General features: G+C 34.8%; 1 protein-coding gene across 1 annotated transcript in view; it reads right to left on the bottom strand.

The window, feature by feature from the left end:
* Nucleotides 1–8,958: 8,958 nt before the first annotated feature.
* The window catches only part of LOC123543644 (acetyl-coenzyme A synthetase 2-like, mitochondrial), a 41,334-nt gene continuing 25,762 nt past the window's right edge, over nt 8,959–24,530 (bottom strand). Inside the window, exons 12-13 of the mRNA XM_045329716.2 lie at nt 24,003–24,124; nt 8,959–22,147 (exon numbers count right to left, since the gene is read on the bottom strand). Of these exons, the coding sequence (XP_045185651.2) occupies nt 21,980–22,147; nt 24,003–24,124 (290 nt within the window). The 3' untranslated portion in view covers nt 8,959–21,979. The remainder of the gene's footprint in view (nt 22,148–24,002; nt 24,125–24,530) is intronic.

The following is a 24,530-nucleotide window of genomic DNA, read 5'->3' as shown; positions in this document are numbered from 1 at the left end:
TTCCATTTCTTAATTAGAAAAACAGATTTATTTGAAGGCTAGATTGAATATATAAGGGCATACTAACTGAAATACAGCAGCCATTTTGAAATTCAAGATGGCTGCCACACTGATGGCCGAAAAATGTTACCAATGGAATTCTTAAAAAGTATCTCATAAGCTTTCATAAAAACGTAACTTTTCAAAATATAGGAAAAAAATAACAGGATTACAATTTGCCTTAGACTACTTACCTTGATCAGTTGGAAGGAAGGTTTTAATGAATTCGTTCTCCTCTGAAGTCTCTATGAACACTGGATGAGCGTCGTCTGCCTCACAGTAACTCTGTACAAAAAAAGCATTGTACTTACACAACTTTTTTACCACCTTTGTATTTTAGATTTAATTCAAATGTGTTTAAAAATGTCGCTTTACATATTTCAAATTTCTTTGAATTGGAATGTAAGAAAATTTTTCGATATCCTTTATACCCTATTACACTATAGTGTTTTTTTTTGTTTTGTTTTTTATTACGGAAGTATAAACAGAATTTTGCTTTCAATGGATTAACTTAAATGCACCGTCTATCTTTTTAAAAAGATAATTATTGTTTAAATACAACTTTATAATCTGTACACGATATTTTTTTCAACCCGTAAGCAAGCTGGATGGCTTTCCCGCATCTTATTATACATGGAATTAATAAAAAAATGCAATGGTTTTTGTTTGTATTACATAGCAGTCAGTAAAGTATGTCAGATTCTGCCTTTGCGACCAGTGTAGACCAAGATCAGCCTGCACATCCGTGCAGTCTGGTCATGCTCTGCACTGTTTGCTAGTCAGTCAGTAAATTTTCAGTGAAGACCCCTTCGAATTATAAATGGCAGTGCCCGGATTGAATGATAGACCAGTCCATTATAGAAAATTAGCAGGGTAAGAGTTAAGGTAGCTGACTTGGAATCATTTTCTCGTCCCGCTGTGAGTTTGAAACCATGTTTGGGATTTAAAGTTCTCTCATGTGCTGAAGCCATCCAGCTGACTTACGAAAGGTCGGTGGTTTTATCTTAGTGAATGTCCGCGGCTGAAAACAGGACCCAGAGGGGCATCTGCAGATTTTCTCATAGAAAAAATGACATATAACTGTGTCGGTGTGAGGTTAAACCCGTTGAATGCATAAGTAAGTAAGTAAGTAAATAAATAAATAGCAAAGGCCAAAGTCATAATCCTTGCAAATAATGACATTCTCAAGTAATATCTTACCACTCCATTTTCGAACGTTAAGAATGGAGTTAAACTATAGCAGGATCCCTGAAAAGCCGTATAGCCGTCTTCACACACTGAAATCAATACAAGTACTAGGCATTAAATAAACATACAACAGATCAACGTACATCCGTAGAGTTAAAGGAGACAAAAACGTAACATGTTAAAGAAGTTGAAACCTATTTTAATGCAAGAGGATTATGGGGTCTTAAATCTCTCTACTCAGTGACTCAAATGGGTCCATGCTGCCTGTAGCCTAATTTGGTGGCTTTAACATGTAATGTATTAAAGGCGAATACGCGTTCCGGGATGTAACAGTATTCAACATATGATCATATTTACATTATCTACTATTTACACGTCTGTCTTATATAAGTTAGTGCAAAACGAGTGACCCCCTGGACGGGACTATCTTTGACCCGGCGTACACCTCCCACCACCATCTCCATAACAAGCAGACGTTCTTACGTTGTTTTTTTCTGCGCAATTGGTATTTATTCAATTGGCACTCGCACATTTTTTAACTATTATTATACCACGATGTGCGATACTCCCATGCAAAGTTTGGGAATTTTCTGTTCATTTTGCTAAAACAAGCTACGGTTTTGTATAGAAAAAAAAACAAAAAAACTTTTCCGTTGACACGGTCACAAGCATTCTGCATAGACCATCCAGGGAACATCCAGTCTAGGTTTATCAACTGCATCTGTATAGTTTGAAGAAAAACGAACGGATGACTACAATGGACGGCCAGTGACCGCAATATCTCATCATAAGCATGTTAGTGAGCTAAACATAATACTTCACATAAAAATAAACTCTCACCTATGAGATATGCAAACACACTGTGTAAAATTATATTTTCTGGACTAGATGTTAGGATTTGGTTAAACCTGGGTTTGTAATATACAGTATATATGCGTGTGCACGTTCAAGATTGGAGAATAAATGCCTCCTTTTTAGAAATTCTTTTATTTCTTTTTCCTGATACGCTCATGCTGCACACTAATACTTACCTTTCTGCTCCTTATGAAAATGCATAAAACCCTGAGATGAAAGCGGAAGACTTCCAGAAGTGTAGTGTACAGTACAGCCATGACATTTTCCTTCATTCTTATTATAAAACATTGTTTGACATGCATCATTCTCCGTGCACATCAAAGCACATCTAGACAAACTCCAAACTCCTGTAGAAAATAACAAGTCCTGTGACAAGCAAGTGCAATCATCAAAAGCGGCGTTTCGTTCCAGTTTTTGAAGCGACCTTGAGGCAGCTTCAGCTTTTATAACTCCAGAAATGATGAAATACAACAGTAGTTTTCGACTTTTCAAGTTATTTTGCATAATTACTTTGTAAAGGTCTTCACAAATACTGTCAGAATGACCTTTCAATTCTCTCTAAATGTCCTCACAAATACTTCCAAGGCGTCTTGATAATTCTCTCTGAATGTCCTCACAAATACTTCCAAGACGATCTGACAATTTTTTTTTTTGAATGTCCTCACAAATACTTCCAAGACGTCCTGACAATTCTCTCTGAATGTCCTCGCAAATACTTCCAAGGCGATCTGACAATTCTCTCTGAATGTCTTCATAAACACTGTCGGAATCTCCTCCTCGCAAAAAGCTTGGCTTTTTCAACAGCTTCTTGTTTAGAAATAAGATCAATGAATGCGATAGACATTTACTTAAAGTAAAGAGAAAAAATCATTAAATATCTACATTTGTATTTAGACACAATTAATTATCTGAATCGTTTTAAACAAACATTCTTGGACGTTAAAAGTTCATCGCTATTAAAATGAACAACAAAGGCTTGTACTAATTGTCCTCAATTATTTAGGTAAACAAAGTTACCAATATTTGCGTAAATAACCCAACATCTCTATTTAAATCACATCGAAAACACAATATACAGCAAAACATCCTTTGTTTCGTAAAAAGTGTTTGTAATGCTGATACGGCATGTTTAACCTCAAAGGCATAAAACACCAACGCCAATGTTGATTTCGTATATAGATTTATACAGCAAAGGGTCGATTAATAAAACATGAACTCTGGAGTTTATCTAAATGATGCCATAATTTGTTCAAGTCAGAAAAGCTTGGAACAAGAGCTGTCCGTAAGACAGCGCGCTCCACTATTCGACTATTTGACAGTAAAATGAATATATGTCTCAATAAGAGACCTCCACTTTAAAAGGAAAATAGACCAAGGGGCATAATCCTGTCAAGAACACATATTAGAGTTATTGGGATTGTTACCACACATGCAGATGGTGATGGTAAAGATATTTTTTAGTTTCAAGTCATTATCTTATATAGTACCAAAGTTATGTCCAGAAAACGAAGTTTGTTAAAAAAATTAAGTATGAAAGGGACATCATTTGGTCAAAAATACAAATCAGAGTTAAGGGGATTGTTACCATACATGCAGATGATGATGATAAAGATACATTCTAAGTTTCAAGTCTTTATCTTATATTGCATTAAAGTTATATCCAGAAAGCAAATATTGCAAAAAAAAACTTTAAGTTCAAAAGGGGCATAATTCTGTCAAAAATACAATTAGAGTTATGGGGTTTGTAACCACACATGCAGATGATGATTATAAAGAAATACATGTATTTTTAATTTCAAGTCATTATCATTTAAAGTACCAAAGATATGTCTATAAACGAAGCTTTCGAAAAAATTTAACATGAAAATAATTCCAAGTATAACAACTTTGTGACTTTGCCTTTGGGTATAATGGGCCCAGCCCCTGCACATATTTTGTTTGTATGCTGAACAATGTTTATGTGAACTAACAGTAAGATATAAGCAACAGTAACAAAGATATGACTGAAAAACAAAGATTGCCGAAAAACTTTAACCTTAAAAATAACCTAAGTATAACATCCTGGTGACCTTGACCTTGGATATAATGGGCTCAGCTCCTATACATACTTTGTTTGTATACTGGACAATGTTTATGTGAAGTTACAGTAAGATATAAGCAATAGTAACAAAGATATGACAGAAAAACAAAGGTTGCCGAAAAGCTTTAAACAAGAAAGTTCACGCCGACGCCGACCCCCCCCCCCCACCCCCTATTCTCCGAATAGTGGAGCTAAAAAGCGCTGAAATAAATTTTAAGTCCTCCGAATTGCTAACAAGAGCATGACCATTGACCCCTTTGTGTGATTCTGACCTTTTAGCTAGCCATTAAGAACATGCGTTCTGCATATCGACTCGATGTGACGAACATTTGTGTCGAGTTTCTTCGAAATCCTTCAAGGGGTTCAAGAGTTACAGAGCGATGATCTTTGGCCCCTAAGTGGTATACGAACGGGAGACAGAGACTGACAGACGAACAATGAGCAGAACAATACAGTCGATCTTCTCTGAAAATGGGTGGGGTGCATAACTAAAGTTATAGTATTTAGGCGAAAAGGTGTGTGTGTAAATGAGCAATGGATTTACGGAAGGTGCGATCAGCAGATATGATTAATAATTTAAACTGTATGTAGTTTTTGAGACTAACGGATAGTTTACTGACAATGTACAGTTGTCACTAAACAACAGCTGTTAACTATATTTATAAATGTACACTGTACAAGTATGCTGACGACAACATACTTTCTTTTAGCACCCCCAACTTCGATCAGCTGATTCAGGTCCTGCAAAATGAAAGCAGAATACTTATAAATTTGTTTTCATCTAACTGTATGAAGGCTAACCCTGACAAGTTGCAGGCTCTGGCTGTTGGTAAGAAGCCTCATATTAGAAACAAAGTTTTTAGTATTGATTTGTTTTTGTTTGTTTTGGGTTTAACGCCGTTTTTCAACAGTATTTCAGTCATGTAACGGCGGGCAGTTAACGTAACCAGTGTTCCTGGATTCTATACCAGTACAAACTTGTTCTCCGCAAGTAACTGCCAACTTCCCCACATGAATCAGAGGTGGAGGACTAATGATTCAGACACAATGTCGTTTATCAAATAGTCACAGAGAACATACGCCCAGCCCGAGGATTACTGATAATTTACAGATTAGCTGTGATGACGTGGTTAAGCTATTAGGGGATGATGTCGACTTTAACTCGGGTTTTAATACCCATATACAAACTATATGCAAAAAGGCAGGCCAGCAGCTTTACATTCTGAAAAGAATAGGTAGTAATTTATGTAGACTCAATAGGCTACCCAATTTTCATTCATTTTGTTTTATTTTAATTTCTGTCCGTTAGCCTGGCATTTTTACTCCAAAAGAAACTCTACTAAGACAGAAAAGGTTCAGGAAAGGGCTTTACGCTTTGTTTAAAATCTACTGATAAATTTCTGATTAGATTACTTTTGCCATTATGATAAGTCATTGCACTGAACCAATCTTATACACACGTTATTTGTATATACTGTCATTTATTAAACTGTGTTGTCATTCTTAATAAATATGATTCTTTAGGATGACAGGTTAACAGGTTAGAATTGGAAACATAGTAATTTGTAGTGCTCAAGGTTGTGAGTACATACCATAGAATTTAAAGTTTCAAATATATAAAACTATAGCGTGTTTGTTCTAGAATTGTACTTTGCATAAACTAAAAATACCTGGGATGGAAAGTATGATTTTAAACCAATGTGTCCAATTTATACTTTAAAGTGTCAATCTTTCCTTGTGTATTCTATTCGAATTAGATAAATATGCCTGTTACTAAATCCTGGTATGCGCTTTTGAAGTCATTTTACTAGTATCATATTGTGACGTTAATTTTTAAATACAGAGCTGTTGGTTAACATGTTTACGCTGTATTTCAAGCATACTATGTTTTCATTGAGACTGTTTTAACGATAGGGGACATATTCTTTGTAGGTAAAAGCATTATAAGCTTATGTTTATGGTAACCTGTGCTGCTTATCAGTTACACGACTTACATGCAGTTTGTGAAATCTCAATCATTCCTACATGATGGGCATAGTCTGAGATAACTGACTTGACATGATCAATTTGAACCAACACAAATTCGTTGTAACAGAAGTAAGTAAAATGCAAAGTGACAGATAAAACAACATGTGTAGCTCATAATATCTAAATTATTCTTAAGTATATCATAGTTTAATACTTATTGTCCGGCAGAGTATGAAATACAGCATAATATAAACAATCAATAATTTCATAAGAGAAACAGGCGCATATTATTATACATCTACAATATTAGATGCGTTGCTTTAACTCTGTGGGAGTTTAAACAAAATTATACAGAATAAATTCATGAACTGTTTTGAACCTAGCCCTCTAATTTTGACTTAATTTATTTTTTAGGCAGTAACCTTATGTTTAAAAGGTGTTTACCAAACGTTGATGAATGAGGTAAAGTGCGCCATTCAGACTGACGGTGTAGTGATGTCTGGACTAAAGCAGATTATCTTTGCACATCTTTGCTAGAAGGTTATACAAAAATATTCACTTTCTATTAATAAAAAATTCATTTTGATCCATGATATTTTTATTTGAACTTATTGTGGTAACTATTTCAGACATATACATGTTGTAAAAATTTGGACAATCCTGTACATTACATACAGCAAAATGAAATTTAATTGATTAATATAGGGCTGTTAAATACAAGAATATTAGTTCAAAAAACAAGAATTAAAATTATCATTATGAGGACATGATAAATTATTTCTCACTACAACCAAAAATAATACTTTTGAATACGTTTGAAAAAGGAAGTCTGTATTTTCTACAAAATAGAAGTTGACAGCGAAGTCTGTGATATTAACAAAACACATTCCAACAATCCTACCTTTGAAAAGTATTTATACTTACTTTAAACATTTCAGTATATCTATTATAAATGGTAATGGTCTTGAGAATAAATTTCCATGAATTATTATTCACTGAGGATGGTCTCTTTTTAAAAAAAGATAGATAGATATCTTTATTTCCACCAATTGTGGAGAGCACATTTTTTTGCCATAACTGACATCAGAAATGTGATCTTAATTTAACAATACATTTTTTTTTTTTTTTTTTTTTTTGCAATTACTATGTTATTTATTGTAATAGCGAAATACGATCGACATACGAGTCATAACTAGTAAAGATCACATATAATACGTATAATTTTCTTCTAATAAAATTGATAGAATACCTCGTAATTACGAGATAAGAACGAGTGTCTTGTAATAATAATATAAAATACATATACATACATTTTAGAATGTCTTCACCCGGACCCGTCATCTATATAAAACTGCAAACTCAGCACGAACAAAGCATGGACAACTATTGTTACATACATCATACGGCCAAGTTAAATTTTACTTTTTGTAATGATACTTCAAGTCATTCATAAATATGACAAAACGATATATGTTAAAAAACTTCCTAAGAATCAGCACTGAATATCATTAGCGTGTAAAAAAACTTTCCATTGCAATAAATATTTTTATGCAATCTAATTTTAACTCTATTTGACTTGGTATTTTTTCTTAGCACAGAGACACAAATCAATGAATTGTCTTTGCCTCAAAGAGGACAATATTATAGACACTATATAATATCACGACAATCTTGATTTTTTCGTGAGGACCGTGTTTTAAGTCAGAGAAAAGCCTCAAACTATCCATTATGTGAAAGAATGGACAATCTCGGCGCGTTGCGCCTCGATTTGTCCATTCTTTCACATAATGGACAGTTTTCGGCTTTTCTCCTTTACATATATGAGGATTATACAAGCACATATCAACATCTGCTGGATAAAGCCAACTTACCATCTTTGCACATCTGAAGAATCAAAATCATGGCCACTGAAACCTTCAAAATCTTAAACCAGTTAACCCCTTCAGGTTTGGATGTCGATCTTTTATGTAAAAGAAATGATTGTTATAATTTTAGATTTACAAATATTATATAGGTACCACATGTTAAAACAACTAGATTTGGTAACAACTGAGTTTTAGATATGCTGCTCAAGCTCTGTGGAACTCACTACCAGAGGAATTTAGGCTAACTAATAATCAGTTTAAAAATATGATTTCTTTTTGGAATGGCAAAAATTGTAACTGTGTTGCATGCAACTCTAGGTAGTTAGCTCTGTGGATCTGGAAAGGCATGAATCTTTATTTTAGCCAATGCTATCCCTAGTTTTTTCACTTATATACTTCTAATACGCTTCGTGCATATGCTTTTCCTTAGTTTTTTTTTTTATTCTTATGTGCTGATTTCATTTATTACTATGCCTGTGTCTTTAAGTTAGTTCTTGTTGTTTGCTTTGCTTTGTGAATGTGCTTTTCCTTAGTTTTATCACTATGTGTGCTTTTAATTTTGTTTACTATGCTAGCATCTTAGTTTTTGTGCTTTAATTCATTGGTTTTTAGTTCATGTATTCTTAACAATGCATTTATGCCTTGATGTTTTCCTTTGTAGCTGTCTTTATTCTGTTGCTTATGTACAGTATTTCATTTGTAGTTGGTTAAAAAGCCCTTATGAGCTTATGTTGTATTGTTGTAACTTCTTGCTGACTTTACATAAAGCTTACTTACTTACTTACTAGCTGTTTGTAAAACCGTAACATATGCCTGACATGATGGCCCGTCCCATTTTTAGTCGCGAGATAACTATGACCTTGACCTTTGACTCACTGACTCCAACACAAATGATACGTTTTAACAGAAGTAATAAAAGAAGAGAGTGACAGATCAACAATAACAAACAAGGTAGTCCATAACTATCTAAAATTATCTCTTTTAATTGTATACTCATAGTTTAATACATATATATGTCCTGGCACAGCAAGTATACATATATACATAATATATATACACACTCAATACATGACATACAAAAAACAGCTGCTTATATATGATTATAACATCTTACACATACTCTAGATGCGTCTGCTTTCCACACTCCTGCTGGCAGTTACTAAGACATAAATAATGCTGAATACAGAACTAAATCCATGGAACTGCATTTTAACCCCTAACCCTGCTAAATTTCTGTACTTAACTTGTCCATCTTTCAATTAGGACAGTACCATTAACTGTTAAAAGGGGTGTTTACCAAATGATACTGACTGAATGACGAAAAGTGCAGACCATAATCAGACTGCACGGATGTGCAGGCTGATCTTGGTCTGCACTGGTAGCAAAGGCAGAATTACTTGCTGCCAGCAGGCTAAGGGTTAACTAACAAAAAGACATATTCTCTCTCCTATATAAGATCAAAATAATTCCAAGTATGTTATTCATCATGATATTCCTGTTTAATTTTGAACTTTTTATTGAGTAAAACATTTGAGACAAATACATGTACATGTAAACAAATTTTGGCATCCTGTGAACAAAACCTACAGCCAAATCGAAATTTAACTCTGATTAATACTAGGGCAATGTTAATACACAAACAAGAAAATAATACCCACAAATAACAAAGCACAAAAAAATCAAACTTTAAAGGTGTAGATATTACTTTCCTTCCTTTTAAAAAATAAATAATATTTTGATAAGCAAAATTAAGGCTAAATCTGTTCTTCTTTACAAATTGTAGCATTCTGTTTCCTTGGCCAACACATAAAGTGCCTTTAAAGTATCATTTTGTTTTTTAATTTTAAACTGTTCAACCGAATGACTTTTTCCACTGTAAATCAACACTTAAGCTTTTAACAACCTGAAGCCAGTCTGAATCATTCAAAATCTGGTACATGTACTTTGAATAAACATATCACAGTGTCTGACGAAAATTCATTAAAAAAAATTCTTAAACTGTTTCTTGTTATCTTTTGATATCTAGCTCACACAGATCCAAATATATAAAAGCAAGCTCCATTCAAAGATACAACATTACTGACTAACAATATATTAAAGGTACTGACCTTCAGATTTGAGTTAAAAATGATCTTTCTTTAAAACTGAAGTTTGGTCATATTATGAACATTAAAATAGGAGTTTTTCTTTCTAAACTGCCATATCAAAAAAAAAAGATGCCGACATCAGGGTCTGAACCTCAGCCTGGGCCGCTGGGGCAATAAAAACTTTTCTGCTGTTTTTACCAATACTGCAATAATAAATTATGTGTTTTAGCCCGTTAAAAATAGATATTTGTAATTAAGGCAGTTTATCTCAAGTAAAGCGTTATAAATGCTTTTCAATTTTCATTGTAAAAATTAGTAAAAACAACAAATTATCATGTGTTAACATGTACTTTGTCAGTACATGTATTTCAGTTTCTAATATAGCATTGATTTCCTGATACCTATTTCATTTTTCATTTTTCCTTGTTGTACGATCTGGAGGTCTGAAGTGCCTTTAAGCTATTTAACTAAAGTCATCTTAGTAATGATTTTTCTTTTTACTTATAACTTTGATATAAAAAGCAGAAAATAATCATAAGACAAAACACACATACTGATAAAGTAAAAACACAGGTGAAAATCAAACCAGTCATATAGCTGCCAAATTCAGATTAAATTTTATTTTTAACTGGTATTTCATCTTGAAGATGCTCTCTACAGTTTCTTGTATGAGAGATGGGGCAAAAATTCCCCAATATTCATAAAACTATATTTTTAGTTCCATCTTTCTATTTTATGTTTACTGTTTAATGTTGACAAAGCTCAAAAAAATGTATTCCATTTCTAAAAATACAGTTTTTCTGTATCTGCATATTAAACATCAACTATAAAATTATATTCGTTTCCACTGATAAAACCTACATACAAAATATAATTACATGAAAATGTAACAAGAGCTGTTTGTAAAACACATTTGCCTCAACTGATGTCCTGTTAGAGGTAACTGGGTAAGTTTTTATTTCCAGTTTGGCTCAGTTTATTGTAAAACTAACCTTTGACCTTATGACCTCAAAAAATAGTGTTATTAACTGAGCATAAACAAGCATACTATGAACTTTGATTGTCCCAAGTTGAAAGCGTTCTCCAGCCACACATCATATACCATTTTTAGTCTCAAGGCTTCTGTAACCTTGACTTTCAGTCTAAAAAATAATAGGGGCTGTTTCACTGACCACTGAAAATCATGTTCTGAAGTTTAATGACCATAGGTCCAGTTCTTCTCAACCTATTGGTAAGAAGCTATCTTTAATTTAAGTCATTGTGGCCATAGCCTATAACAGACTTACCCAAAACTAATAACCACATATACACATGTTATGATTGTTGACAGTCCTAAGAGAGTTCTAAGCATACCAGAAACTGACCATAAACTGTTTACAGTCTCAAGGTCATTGTGCCTTCTGACCCCTAAATCAGTAGGGATCATTGTCTATTGACAAAAGGCAATCATCCTATAAAGATGACCACTGTAGACCAAAGCATTACCTAGTTATTGACTGGAAACCAAATTGTGTAGTGACCAACTGACCTACTGACAAACTAATAGACAGACCAACAATAAGCAAAACAAATATCCTTCTTCTTCAAAGATTAATTTTGCACACTAAAACACTCTACATAAAAACTATTGCCCAAATTATTTGGTCCCTGATTATTTGGAAGCCATAACGATTCATCTATATCAACACTTTGCACAAATTTTAACATTATTATTTCTAAAACACCGCACTATACATGTATACCAAAGAGTTCCCCATTAACAATAAACACAGGTAACATTATTCATAACAAACAAACTGGCATAAAAATTGAAACAAAGATAATAAGGCAGCTAGCATTATTTCCACAGGACCTATCTAATGACCTTACTCAAAGGATAATGGTAATTAATAACAAGAGGGCCACAGTGGCCTTAAGTTGCTCACCTGACTAGACTATAATTATGACAGTGAATCATTCATGGTAACATCTGTGTTTAGCATATAAAACAGCTAAAGTACTCCCATTTGAACAAATCTGAGAGAGGATCTGGACTAATTTTAATGAAGATCCATCAAGCAGTTCAAGTGAAAAAGTAATTTTAATGATATTTATATTTTTAGCTCTAGTGGCCCATTAAAGGGGCTAAGGGCTCGAATTTAAAAAAGATTCTTACAGAATTTTAGAATCATGTTACTAACCAAGTTTGATGATGATCCTTCATGAGTGGAAGTAGAAACAAGCATTTCTATTTTAGCTTTAATAGTTCCAAGGTTTTAGCTCTACAAGTACCCATTGCCTACCCATCAGAACAAAACTTGGGGGGGGGGGTGGAAGGCATTATAACGGTTGATGGTGATCTATCAAGTGGTTTATATGAAAAAGTTGTTTTTTTCTATTTTTAGCTCCAGGAGCCCCCATTTGAAAATATTTAGGAGATGACCTTATATGATACTACAAACCAAGTTTTATCAAGATCCATGAAGTTGTTCTTGAGAAGTAGTTTAAAGGCTTTTATTTTTAGCTCCCATGGCAACTAAAAGGGCCAAGAGTCTCCATCTGAAGAAAATTGAAAAAAGACCTTGCCAGAATGCTACAGACCAAGTTTGATGTAATTATGATAAGAAATGTCAGAGCAGAAGAATTTCTAGCAAAAATAATCATGGACACCACATGTAGGATCAGCCACTTATTCTAATAGCTCACCCTGAACCTTTGATTCAAGTAAGCTAAAAATACAAATCGTCTCAATATCCACAGGACATCTTTTCTTCACTGGCAAAAGTGGTGTAAATGTTGAGCTAAATATGTCCTTCTGTCCCTCGGTTTAGTGTGTAAGTGAAAATTATCATTAAACAATATAAAAATTATTAAGCATCAGCTCTCGAGGCAGTCATATAAAAACTGATCCACAGTACATAAACTACCTAAATTATAGTAAATACATACAAACATGTAATGGACAGATAAATACTAACAATGCCTTTTTTCTCTTCACATTTTTACCAAAGAATATTGATATTTTACACCTTAATCAATCTAAATCATCTTTATCTGGGAGTTTACAGCATACATTCTGTTTCACGTTTGGCTTAAAATCCTTTTCTGGAAAAGACCACATGTTTTGTTTCCCATTTTAACATTCATATTGTATCTTAACCTGTGAATAAAGACCACCTCCCAATAAAGACCAAATTTTGGCTCTCCCAAGGGTGGTCTTTATAGACAAGTTCGACTGAATATAACAAGACAGGTCTGTTCCATCCATTTCTAAATAATTCATGTCTGACCTATGATGCAGTAGCTTTGTTTAAAATGACAAACTTTAACAGCACTCATAAACTCACAATCATCTCTAGGTACAATTTCAAAATTAATTCTGGCACAGTCACACAAGACAATTCTCAAAATATAATTTTTTTATTTCAAAACTACATTTTATTTGCGAGACTTACAAACATCTTTACAAATCATGCACAATTATACATGGTATACTATTTCTTATACAACTATTGTAAATAAAACATCAGCCCTTCTTAATACAAAGAATATTTACGGACTAATCATAAAAGGGCCTGTTGACTAGCAATATAATTTTTCTAAAATTCTGATTATTTAAATTCATGAATAAAACTTACACAGGAAACTCTTAGTATGAAAAAAACTCCTAAAAACATTAAAGCAAAACAAACAACAAAAAAAACCCCAAAAAGAAACAAAAACCAACGAGATACAGGAGAACCTTTGCTAACAACACCTTGAAGCTTGAAGAAACAAATAGATCTATGATCTCTCTACAATGGCAGAGATTTTCAATCCCACTGATAGTAACTCTGCTAATAAACCTCCCCACAACAACAAGCTTTATCAGCTTTATTACACATTTCAGTTCTAGCAGGATGTTCCCGCTATAGAAAAGGTTGAGTTACCGTATTTTGGTGCGTATAGGTCGCACTTTTTCTACCTATTTTGCTGCCTGAAAAAGTTCCTGCGACCTATACGACAGAACATTGCCAGCAGAATTTTTTTCGGGCCAATTTTCTGACCGTAGCTCTCTCAAAATTACGTGCATCTGTTACGAACAAACAAAATGGATAAAAAGTATCAATATCGGCGGCTTTTCAACCAACAGCGGTTACTTTCAATAAAATATATCGCAAATAACTCATACAGACTATTAAAATTACGAATGACTTTAATTCAAAAATGTTTTTGCAGTTTGAATTACGTTTGTTTCTACTTTCGTTTTACTGGACGCCATTGACAGGTACATGTACTACGGGATGGATAAAATCCGGTCAGATCCGTCCTCCATTCCAAACATTGTTTATACTAATTCTTAGCATATTAAAAACTTGAATGATAAATTTTTTACTTTTGATTTTTAATTAAAAGAATCCAAAAAGGGATATTTTGTTAATCTTTTTACTCAGAATCAAAAGAACGCGGTTAATTACATGACGCGGAGAGGTGTTATAATTGCTGTGCAAACAATTCACACTTTAACTTGCATAATTACAGAGTGTAAACACAAACCGACTGCTGCCAATTAGTGTCAAAAAGCCGCTTTTCTTTGATTTGAGATGTAGTCTGTTACCTATACTACTGTTGGTACGAAATGGTTGTGATCGAAAATAACACTGTGCGATTTCCACCAATCAGGTTCTGATAATTATTCAGTCCGCGGCATCAATATGGCCGCCGCCACTCTAACTTTTTTTGCCGGTAAATATTGCTGGGGAAAAAATCCGAAATTTAACTGCGACTAATACGCTAGAACTTAAATTTTCCGACAATTTCCAGAGCAAAAATTAGATGCGGACTATACATTACCGCGACCTATACGCACCAAAATACGGTATATATCATTAAAATGAAGATAATTTAAACTTAAAGCATACTCCTTCTGAAATGTTTTCAATAAATGCCATATGAATTCTGCATGTATTTTATCAGATCATTTTCACGATGTGCCACAGACACACACATGCATAGTCACAGCAGGAAAAGAGACCACCTTGCTGAATAACTTTTAACAAAGTGTCATTATCTTAATTTTGTGTGAAAAAATATAGTGTCATATCAATATGGGATAATGTTTGTTGAAAAAAATAACTAAGAAAACTTCAAGACAATAAAATGATTCAAGAATCAATGTCTTTGGAATTTCTTAATAATGCACAAGTCTTTAACTTGGTCTCTTTAACCAAAACAACACACAAATAATAAGGCACATGTTTATGTTGACTGGTGAAACTAATTCAACTTTGATTTTAGGATCACTTTTTGAAGTTGAAGAACAATTCTGTTATACTGATATATACTGCACACCTCTACATAATAATTATGTTCCCCTGATTTTAGCCCAAAGTCCTGGGAAAAGAACTTTTTTGGGTCAATTTTGAGGTAGACTGAAAACGAAATTAGAAGTTTACATTAACACCAGTAATAAATTTGATCTCTGCAGCAAAGAACATAACTGGTCTCACTACATGCTTGATTCATGCTATTTTGAAAATAAAGCCAGATTGAATAAAATGTTGCTACAATTGTTGTTTCTTTTGTTTTAATTTAAATATTTCTATGAATAAATAGATAGCAATTTCTGCAATATCATGGGAGTTGCAACTTCTTTCAAAATGACATGTGCTTCTCAATTCAAACTTATACCAAAAGGTATGGTCGTCTTTTGTTCTGATCTGTTAAAGATCAAACAGCTGGTAATTATTGGCATTTGCGTGACACCTGCCCTGTCAATTTTGTTGTTCAGTTTGGTTTCAGTTATACTCATTCTTTCACTAGTATCACAATATTATGATTTCTTTCTTCAAAATACTATTAAAACTAAATTTGTTTAAAAAAATTAACCATTTTATCTATTACTGAGCATAGTGGCAATCTTATCTTTTTAGCCTAGCCACTTCTAGGCATGAAGAGTAGTTTCCCCTCATTGGCATGGCAGCCACTTTTAGGCATGAAGAGTAGTTTCCCCTTACTGGCATGGCAGCCACTTTTAGGTGTGAAGAGTAGTTTCCCCTTACTGGCACGGCAGCCACTTTTAGGCATTAAGAGTAGTTTCCCCTTACTGGCATGGCACAATTTTTTTTCAACAAACATTTATATTTAAAGTTGGAAAATCGTCTAGGCCTGTGTATAATACACACCCACGTTTCAGGAGTGGCTTCAGGTGTCAAAACATTGCATTATACACAATAACTACAGTAATTTTTTAATTAATGCATGTGCTATGACAATAAATACACAAAGCTCTGAATAATGAAATTTAAAGGAGAATTCATGAACTAATAATCTAACAATTCATAAACTACTTGCAACAAGCAAATTCGATGAATTGGTATCCCCCGCCGAAAGGGTTTGTGGTGAGGAATGGCAAAAAGATATATCCGGCAAAAAGTTAAGGATGTTAATAAGAAGCAAATAATTTCATTAGTCAAAATCAATTTAACAGAAAACAAATGTTTAATTAAAGAGTACATAATAAATGTATGATACTTTGATCCTGACTAAAGAATTTAATTTGAATGGGATATGCTTACTGTAATAAGCTTAGCTTTTAAAATTAAATGCAGTTAATTGAAATGTGAGCTTGAAGTTTAACTGGAACGAAATGTTGTCTTTGAGTGGTTTGGCACCAGGTGTTGCTGTTTAACATGTACATTTGAACTTAAAAGAGCAGATGTCCTTGAGAGAACACAGGTAAGATATCTTGAACATGGCTGAGGGCAAGGTTTGTGCAGTCACAACTTAACATGTTGAAGGTTTGAACATTTAAAAAAAAAAAAAAACAAGAGCTCGTCGAACACGAAATGCCCCCCTTGATGCATTCATTAATAATTGCACAAGGAACAAAAATTTTATGCTCACTGTAAACAAAAGTTCTACCATTCTGGTTTAATCCGACATTTACCTTTAACTTATTAACCTAACAAGAGATTACAGAGTGATCTTGGTGCCATCCACTGAGCCATTTTTGAATGTTCCAAATTTCAAGACTAGCTCAAGGTCAGATTTCATTTCGGTACAAATCAATGTGTATGTGGTCCAAATTTGAAAGCTGTGGCTTGAGAAATGTGAAAGTAGGCCACTAGATCAATTTCAAGGTCAAAGTTCATTTCGATAGACAGAACTATGCACGAGCTTCAGATTTGGAGGCTGTAGCTTGAGAAATGTGAAAGTACATAATAGGTAAAAATCAATGTCAAATTTCAATTCAGAACATAAAAATATGCACGCAGTCCAAATTTGAAGCCTGTAGCTTCAGAAATGAGAAAGTAAGTCACTAGGTCATTCTCAAGATCAAAGTTCATTTCGGTACACAAAACTATGCATGTGTTCAAATTTGAAGGCTGTAGCATGAGAAATGCGAAAGTAGGTCACTAGGTCAAAATCAAGGTCAAATTTTATTACGGAACACAAAACTAAGCAAGTGGTCCAAATTTAAAGCCTGTACCTTCAGAAATGTGAAAGTAGGTCACTAGGTCAAAATCAAGGTCAAATTTTATTTTGAAACAAAAACCTATGCATGTGGTCCAATTTTGAAGGCTGTAGCTACAGAAATGTGAAAGTAGGTCACTAGGTCAATAACAAGGTCAGTTTTTTTCGGTACACAAACCTATGCATGTGGTCCAAATTTGAAGGCTGTAGCTACAGAAATGTGAAAGTAGGTCACTAGGTCAAGATCAAGGTCAACTCATGTCAAGGTTCATCTTGCCACTCAAAACTATACATGTGGTCAAAATTTGAATGATGTAAGTTATGGACATGAAGATTCTAAGTTTTTCCCTATATAAGTCTGTATGAACCATGTGACCCCTGGGGCGAGGCCATATTTGACCCTAGAGAGATATTTTGAACAAACTTGGCAGAGAACCACTAGATGATGCTACATTACAAAATATCAAAGCCAAAGTCTTTGTAGTTTGGACAAGAAGATTTTCAAAGTTTTTCCCTATTATATAAGTCTATGTAAACCACGTGACCCCCAGGGCAGAGCCATATTTGACCCTCGGGGAATAATTTGAACAATCTTAGTAGAGAACAACTAGATGATGTCATATACAAAATATCAAAGCCGTAGGCCCTGTGGTTTTGGACAAGAGGTTTTTCAAAGTTTTTTCCTATATAAGTCTATATAAACCATGTGACCCCCGGGGTGGGGCCATATTTAACCCCAGGGAAAAAAATCTGAACAATCTTGGTAGAGGACCACTAGATTTTGCTACATACCAAATATCAAAGCCCTAAGCCCTATGGTTTTGGACAAGAAGATCAGAAACTGTTTAACTGTTCCTGGCCAATGTGACCTTGACCTTTGACCTAATGTCCTCAAAATCAATAGGGGTCATCTGCTGGTCATGGCCAACCTAACTATCAATTTTCCTGACACCAGGCCCAATCGTTCTTGAGTTATTGCCCAGAAACCATTTTACTGTTCCTGGTTACAGTGACCTTGACCTTTGACATACTGACCTGAAAATCAATAGGGGTCATCTGTTGGTCATGACCAACCTCCCTATCAACTTTCATGACCCTAGGCCTAAGCGTTCTTGAGTTATCATTCGGAAACCGTTTAACTGTTCAGGGTCACTGTGACCTTCACCTTTAACATACTGACCTCAAAATCAATAGGGGTCATCTGCTGGTCATTATCAACCTCCCTATCAACTTTCATGATCCTAGACCCAAGTGTTCTTGAGTTATCATCCGGAAACCGTTTTACTATTCAGGGTCACTGTGACCTTGACCTTTGACATACAGACCTCAAAATCAATAGGGGTCATCTGCTGGTGATGATCAACCTACCTATCAAGTTTCATATTCCTAGGCCCAAGCGTTCTTGAGTTATCATCCGGAAACGGATTGGTCTACATTCCGACCGACCTACCGACCGACCGACAGACAGACCGACCGACATCTGCAAAACAATATACCCCTCCTTCTTCGAAGGGGGGCATAAAAAGGAATGGAAATATATATATCTATATATAGATGTATGTATATATTTATTTTTTTAGGGGGTGGGGGTGCAGGGGAACGGGAGAGGAAACAAAATTTCACATGTTGATTATAAATATTGATTGAAAATTAAAAATGAAAAAAAAAAAAAAAAGGTAAAAGGGTGAAGTTGGAGGGGGGGGGGGGTGCAGAGGATGCATGATCAGTGGTGGGCATGACTGGATGGAGAAGTGAGGTGGGGGAATGGTACAACTTGGAAGGTTTGAAAAAAATCTAAAATAAGAAATGAAAAAAAAAAAAATTTTTTTTTGGGAGTGGGGGGGGGGGGGGGGAAGGGGGGTTGGGAGGGGGAGGGGGTGTGACCAAGGCAAGTGGGTGACCAGGTGTGGGTGCGCAACTTCACATGTTTATATTAAATGTTCACAGAAAAGAATGAAAGAAATTTAATGAAATTCTGCCAAATGGTAAGTTTGTTATGTACAAATATGTGGATTTTTAGACAATTAAAGGGCAGTAACTCTGAAGTTACAAAAAGAAATCCTTACAAAATTGTCTGTGCACAACCACATTATAGTGCTCTAAATTCTGTTAAAGTTTCATAGTTCTAGGTCAAATATGTCAAAAGTTATGATGCAGAAATTGGCATATCTATAGATCTATAGTACCCTATATAGTTAACACTAGAAACTTCTAAGGGCCATAACTCTGGTGTTACTTGGGCAATCTGTCTGAAACTTGATGGGCCCCATAACCTTATAGTGGTGAACATGTATATGAAGTTTGTTTGAAAAAAATCTAAAATAAGGAATGAATTTTTTTTTTTTTTTTGGGGGGGGGGGGGGGGGGGGGGGGGGGATAAGGGGGGAGGTGTGTGATCAAGGTAAGGGGGTGACCAGGTGTGGGTACACAACTTCACATGTTTACAATAAATGTTCATGGAAAAGAATGAAAAAAATTTAATGAAATTCTACCAAATGGTAAGTTTGTTATGTACAAATATGTGGATTTTTATACAATTAAAGGGCAATAACTCTTAATTTACAAATAAATCCAAATGAAATTGTGTGTACACAACCACATTATGGTGATCTATATTCTGTTTAAGTTTCATAGTTCTAGGTCAAATATATCAAAAGTTATGATGCAGAAATTGCCATATTTATAGTACCCTATATAGTTAACACTAGAAACTTCTAAGGGCCATAACTCTGGTGTTACTTGGGCAATCTGACTGAAACCTGAAGGGCCGCAAGAACTCATTGTGGTGAACATTTATATGAAGTTTTAAATAAATATTCCCAACCATTTCCTAGATATGGCTCCGGACGGACGGACGGACGGAAAGACGGAAGGACGGACAGAAAGACGGACGGAAGGAAGGACGGACAACGCCAAAACTATATCCCTCCGACTTTCGTCGGGGGATAATAAAGAAAATGCAGAGATTTTGTTAATTGACCTAGTCTTATGATCTTAACTTGTGTATGACATCATACCTTTTATGACTCTGATAATTTACATCATTGTTAAATCATATCTGAGCAAGTTGGCATTGTAGAAATTATGTGTTTACTTCTCTGAACAAGAGTCAATACAATCTGATATCAAAATTCTGTGACATTGTCTTTTAAATTTTTTTGTCTTACCACAGTTTGAATAATTTTTGTTTATATACAACATTTACATGTAATACAATGGAGGTAGAACCTCAAGGATACAATTGTAAGGTGTAAATTGTAACTGCCAAATTTATTTTATCACAGAATATTACCTGGTATATACCAGTAGGTTGTTTTCCTATATGTCAATACAGGAAATGTTACACACGGTCACATCGTGCTAAAATATCTATTAATTGATTAATGATAAATTACAATATCAAAAAAAAGGTTTAAAATATGATAAATTTAACAGTCGTAAAAGTTAAACAAAGATATAATCTAAAATCCTGTAAAATTGTAACACCTTTGTGTTTGAGATTTTTACATAAAGCATATCTCAAAACTCGGTGGATAAAAATAACACATTATAATTTTAGACCCAGCTCTAAACAATTTTATCTGAAGTTTATTAAACGCTTGCATTCATCATTTCTTCACTTCGAAGCAATAATTAAAAAATACATATTAAAAAACCATTACAATGATACTCACGTGTCTAGCATGAATGTATGGTTGTGCTGCTAAAAGCAAACAGACACATTATGGGTAAAAATATTTTGATAAATAGTTAAAATGTAATGTATTGGTATTCATTATATGTTCAAAGAAAGTGTTTGAAATATTTACATGAGGTGTAACAAGGTACTGAGTTACCTGCCCTTCGTTACCCAACTAAAGGAAGTGTATCCGAGAGAAAAGAGGTCCCTCATTTTATGATGGATTTGATTGTAAATAGATATTCTGAGCTTCTGAAAGTAGCCAAATTTTATAGATCTGATGTAAATGAAGAGAAAGGGGTAAAAAAATTCTGGAAAATCATGGTTTCTTGTGCAAATGACTGTCTGTGGATTTGTACAAAAAGTAGGCTGGACCGCTTCACTTTGTAAAAATGCAATACACTATTCATTCTGACAGATGTGAGGAGAAAAGTAGCAGGTCAACAGGTCACTTCAAAGTGATTTTTGTGTTTCTCTCGGATAGATTTCTAAAGAGAAGGTATTTGCATTTGTCTTCAGAACATTGTGTCAAAGCCTTGCATTGATATATTTGTATGTAACCCTATGGGAAATTAATTGTACTTTGGGGCCATTTTTTTTACAACAACTGGAATACAGTTCCACATCTTGTTATCAAATCCTAATTTTATCACATGTACTGCTATAAATTTGCATAAATATCACTCTAGACCATTCTTTGGTTATGGCCACAGGTGAATGTTTCTTCTGGTAAATGTCTTGAAAAATGTCCAAAGCCAAGTTTATAAAACTTTATAAAATCCCATTAGGACTTTTTAGTAATTTGATTGTGTTTTTCTGCAAGAGCATCCACTACACCAGGATCAAACAATGTAGAGACATCACCAAGTTCTTCAGGCTGGTTGGCTGCTATTTTACGTAAGATTCGTCGCATGATCTTCCCAGAACGAGTTTTTGGCAATCCTGGAGCAAACTGGAATTACAAATGAGAAAGTGAATTCTAGTAATCACTGAAGTCTAACAGTATAAAACAAGAGCTGTCACTAATGGTAACAAATGCCCCCCGCAGCACCTTGACCTTTGACCTGGTGACCCCAAAGTCAGTAGGGGTGGTGTACTCAATAAGTGTGAAGCATGTGAAGTTTGAAGGTCCTGGGTGAAGTGGTTCGCATGTAAAGTGCCTTCATGCAGAAAGTTAACGTTGGCCCCTGTGACCTTGACCTTTAACCTGGTGACCCCAAAGTCAGTAGGGTTGGTGAACTCATAAAATACTATCAGCATGTGAAGTTTGAAGGTCCTGGGTGAAGTGGTTCACGAGTCAAGTGCCTTCACGCAAAAAGTTAACGTTGGCCCCTGTGACTTTGACCTTTGACCTGGTCACCCCAAAGTCAGTAGGGGTGGTGTACTCAATAAGTACTATCAGCATGTGAAGTTTGAAGGTCCTGGGTGCAGTGGTTCGCGAGTAAAGTGCCTTCATGCAAAAAGTTAACATTGGCCCCTGAGACCTTGACCTTTGACCTGGTAACCCCAAAATCAGTAGGGGTGGTGTACTCAATAAGTACTATCAGCAGGTGAAGTTTAAAGGTCCTGGGTGTAGTGGTTCACGAGTAAAGTGCCTTCATGCAAAAAGTTAACGTTGGCCCCTGTGACCTTGACCTTTGACCTGGTGACCCCAATGTCAGTAGGGATGGTGTACTCAATAAGTACTATCAGCATGTGAAGTTTGACGGTCCTGGGTGCAGTGGTTCGCAAGTAAAAGGCCTTCATGCAAAAAGTTAACGTTGGCCCCTGTGACCTTGACCTTTGACCTGGTGACCCCAATGTCAGTAGGGGTGGTATACTCAATAAGTACTATCAGCATTTTGCCTTCATGCAAAAAGTTAACGTTGTGACGAACGAACGAACGAACGGACGGACAGTTGAAAACTAATATGCCTCCCTTCGGGGGCATAAAAATAATGTAACTCCAACTTTTATCATAAAAATTCAAAATAATTTTCTTCAACCTAAAACTTCTGTGTGCACCTCATAGTTTATTTAACAAAACATCTCAATAAGATGCTCCACTTAAACTTTACCTACATATTGTTGGCTAGGTGCAGAACTCTGCACATATCTGCTTTAATAACATGTTACAAAAGATACATTTTCCTGTTATATATCAGAAAAAACTTAAACAAATTTCTGGAAAGACATTCAGAAAACAGAAATAATTTGAATAATTCAGACGAAATTTTTTTTAATAAAATTAGTATCATTGTGCCTTTAGTTAGATCCACACAATACAGATCCTACTGGAACTTTCCATCTAATATTTCAATAAGACCAAAGATGATCCTCTAGGCTAAGGTGGGCAAGCACCTGGCTAGAACCACCAACCTTCCATAAATGGACAATATTCTCACATGAAGGCATGAGCAGGACTCCAATGCAGAGAGGTGAGGGGCAAGCCAGTAATAAAACTAGTGTTACAATCACATATTATACAAACACTTCAGGTTATCATAACAATTACATAACAAAAGCTGACCGAAAGACATGCATTTTGATACTGAACACTGTGTGTTTATTTTCTGATTTTTTGTTACTGGAAACTGTTTTTAGTATCAAGGTCACCACGACCATCCTTCAAGGTTACCAACGTGACCAGCCTATAAACTGCAGAGGTAATCAACCTGTGCTGAATGATGGCATAACATCAAAGAGTTTTCTGTTTATTTATCCTACACCAACCAGTTTTCAGACCAACCAACATGGGCAAAGCAATTCTGATAAACATCAATGACTCTTCTATGGAAGGTAAAACTGTATATGTAAACCATACAAACCATGATAACATCTGGCTGGGCAAACCCGGATATTCTCTGTTTCACCATAGCTTTAAGTTGCTCTTTCATCTCATTTTCTGGTGTATTTACCTCATCCTTGAGCACCACAAATGCATAGATACCTGAATAGATCATCAATCATGGAATCATGCACAACAAATGCAAACAAGAGGACCATGATGGTCCTGAATCGCTCACCTCTTCCCACATGACCCAGTTTTGAGTATGACGTCCTTTTTTCTATTATTTGACATAGTGACCTAGTTTTTGAGCTCATGTGACCCAGTTTTGAACTTGACCTAGATATTATCAAGATAAAAATTCTGACCAATTTTCATGAAGATCCATTGAAAAATATGGTCTCTAGAGAGGTCACAAGGTTTTTCTATTATTTGACCTATTGACCTAGTTTTCAAAGGTACGTGACCCTGTTTTGAACTTTATCTAGATATCATCAAGGCGAACATTCTCACTAATTTTCATGAAGATCTCATGAAAAATATGGCCTCTAGAGAGGTCACAAGGTTT

Source organism: Mercenaria mercenaria, chromosome 1, assembly GCF_021730395.1.
Source record: "Mercenaria mercenaria strain notata chromosome 1, MADL_Memer_1, whole genome shotgun sequence".
Classification (NCBI taxonomy): domain Eukaryota; kingdom Metazoa; phylum Mollusca; class Bivalvia; order Venerida; family Veneridae; genus Mercenaria; species Mercenaria mercenaria.
This window is presented reverse-complemented; position numbering and strand designations above follow the sequence as displayed.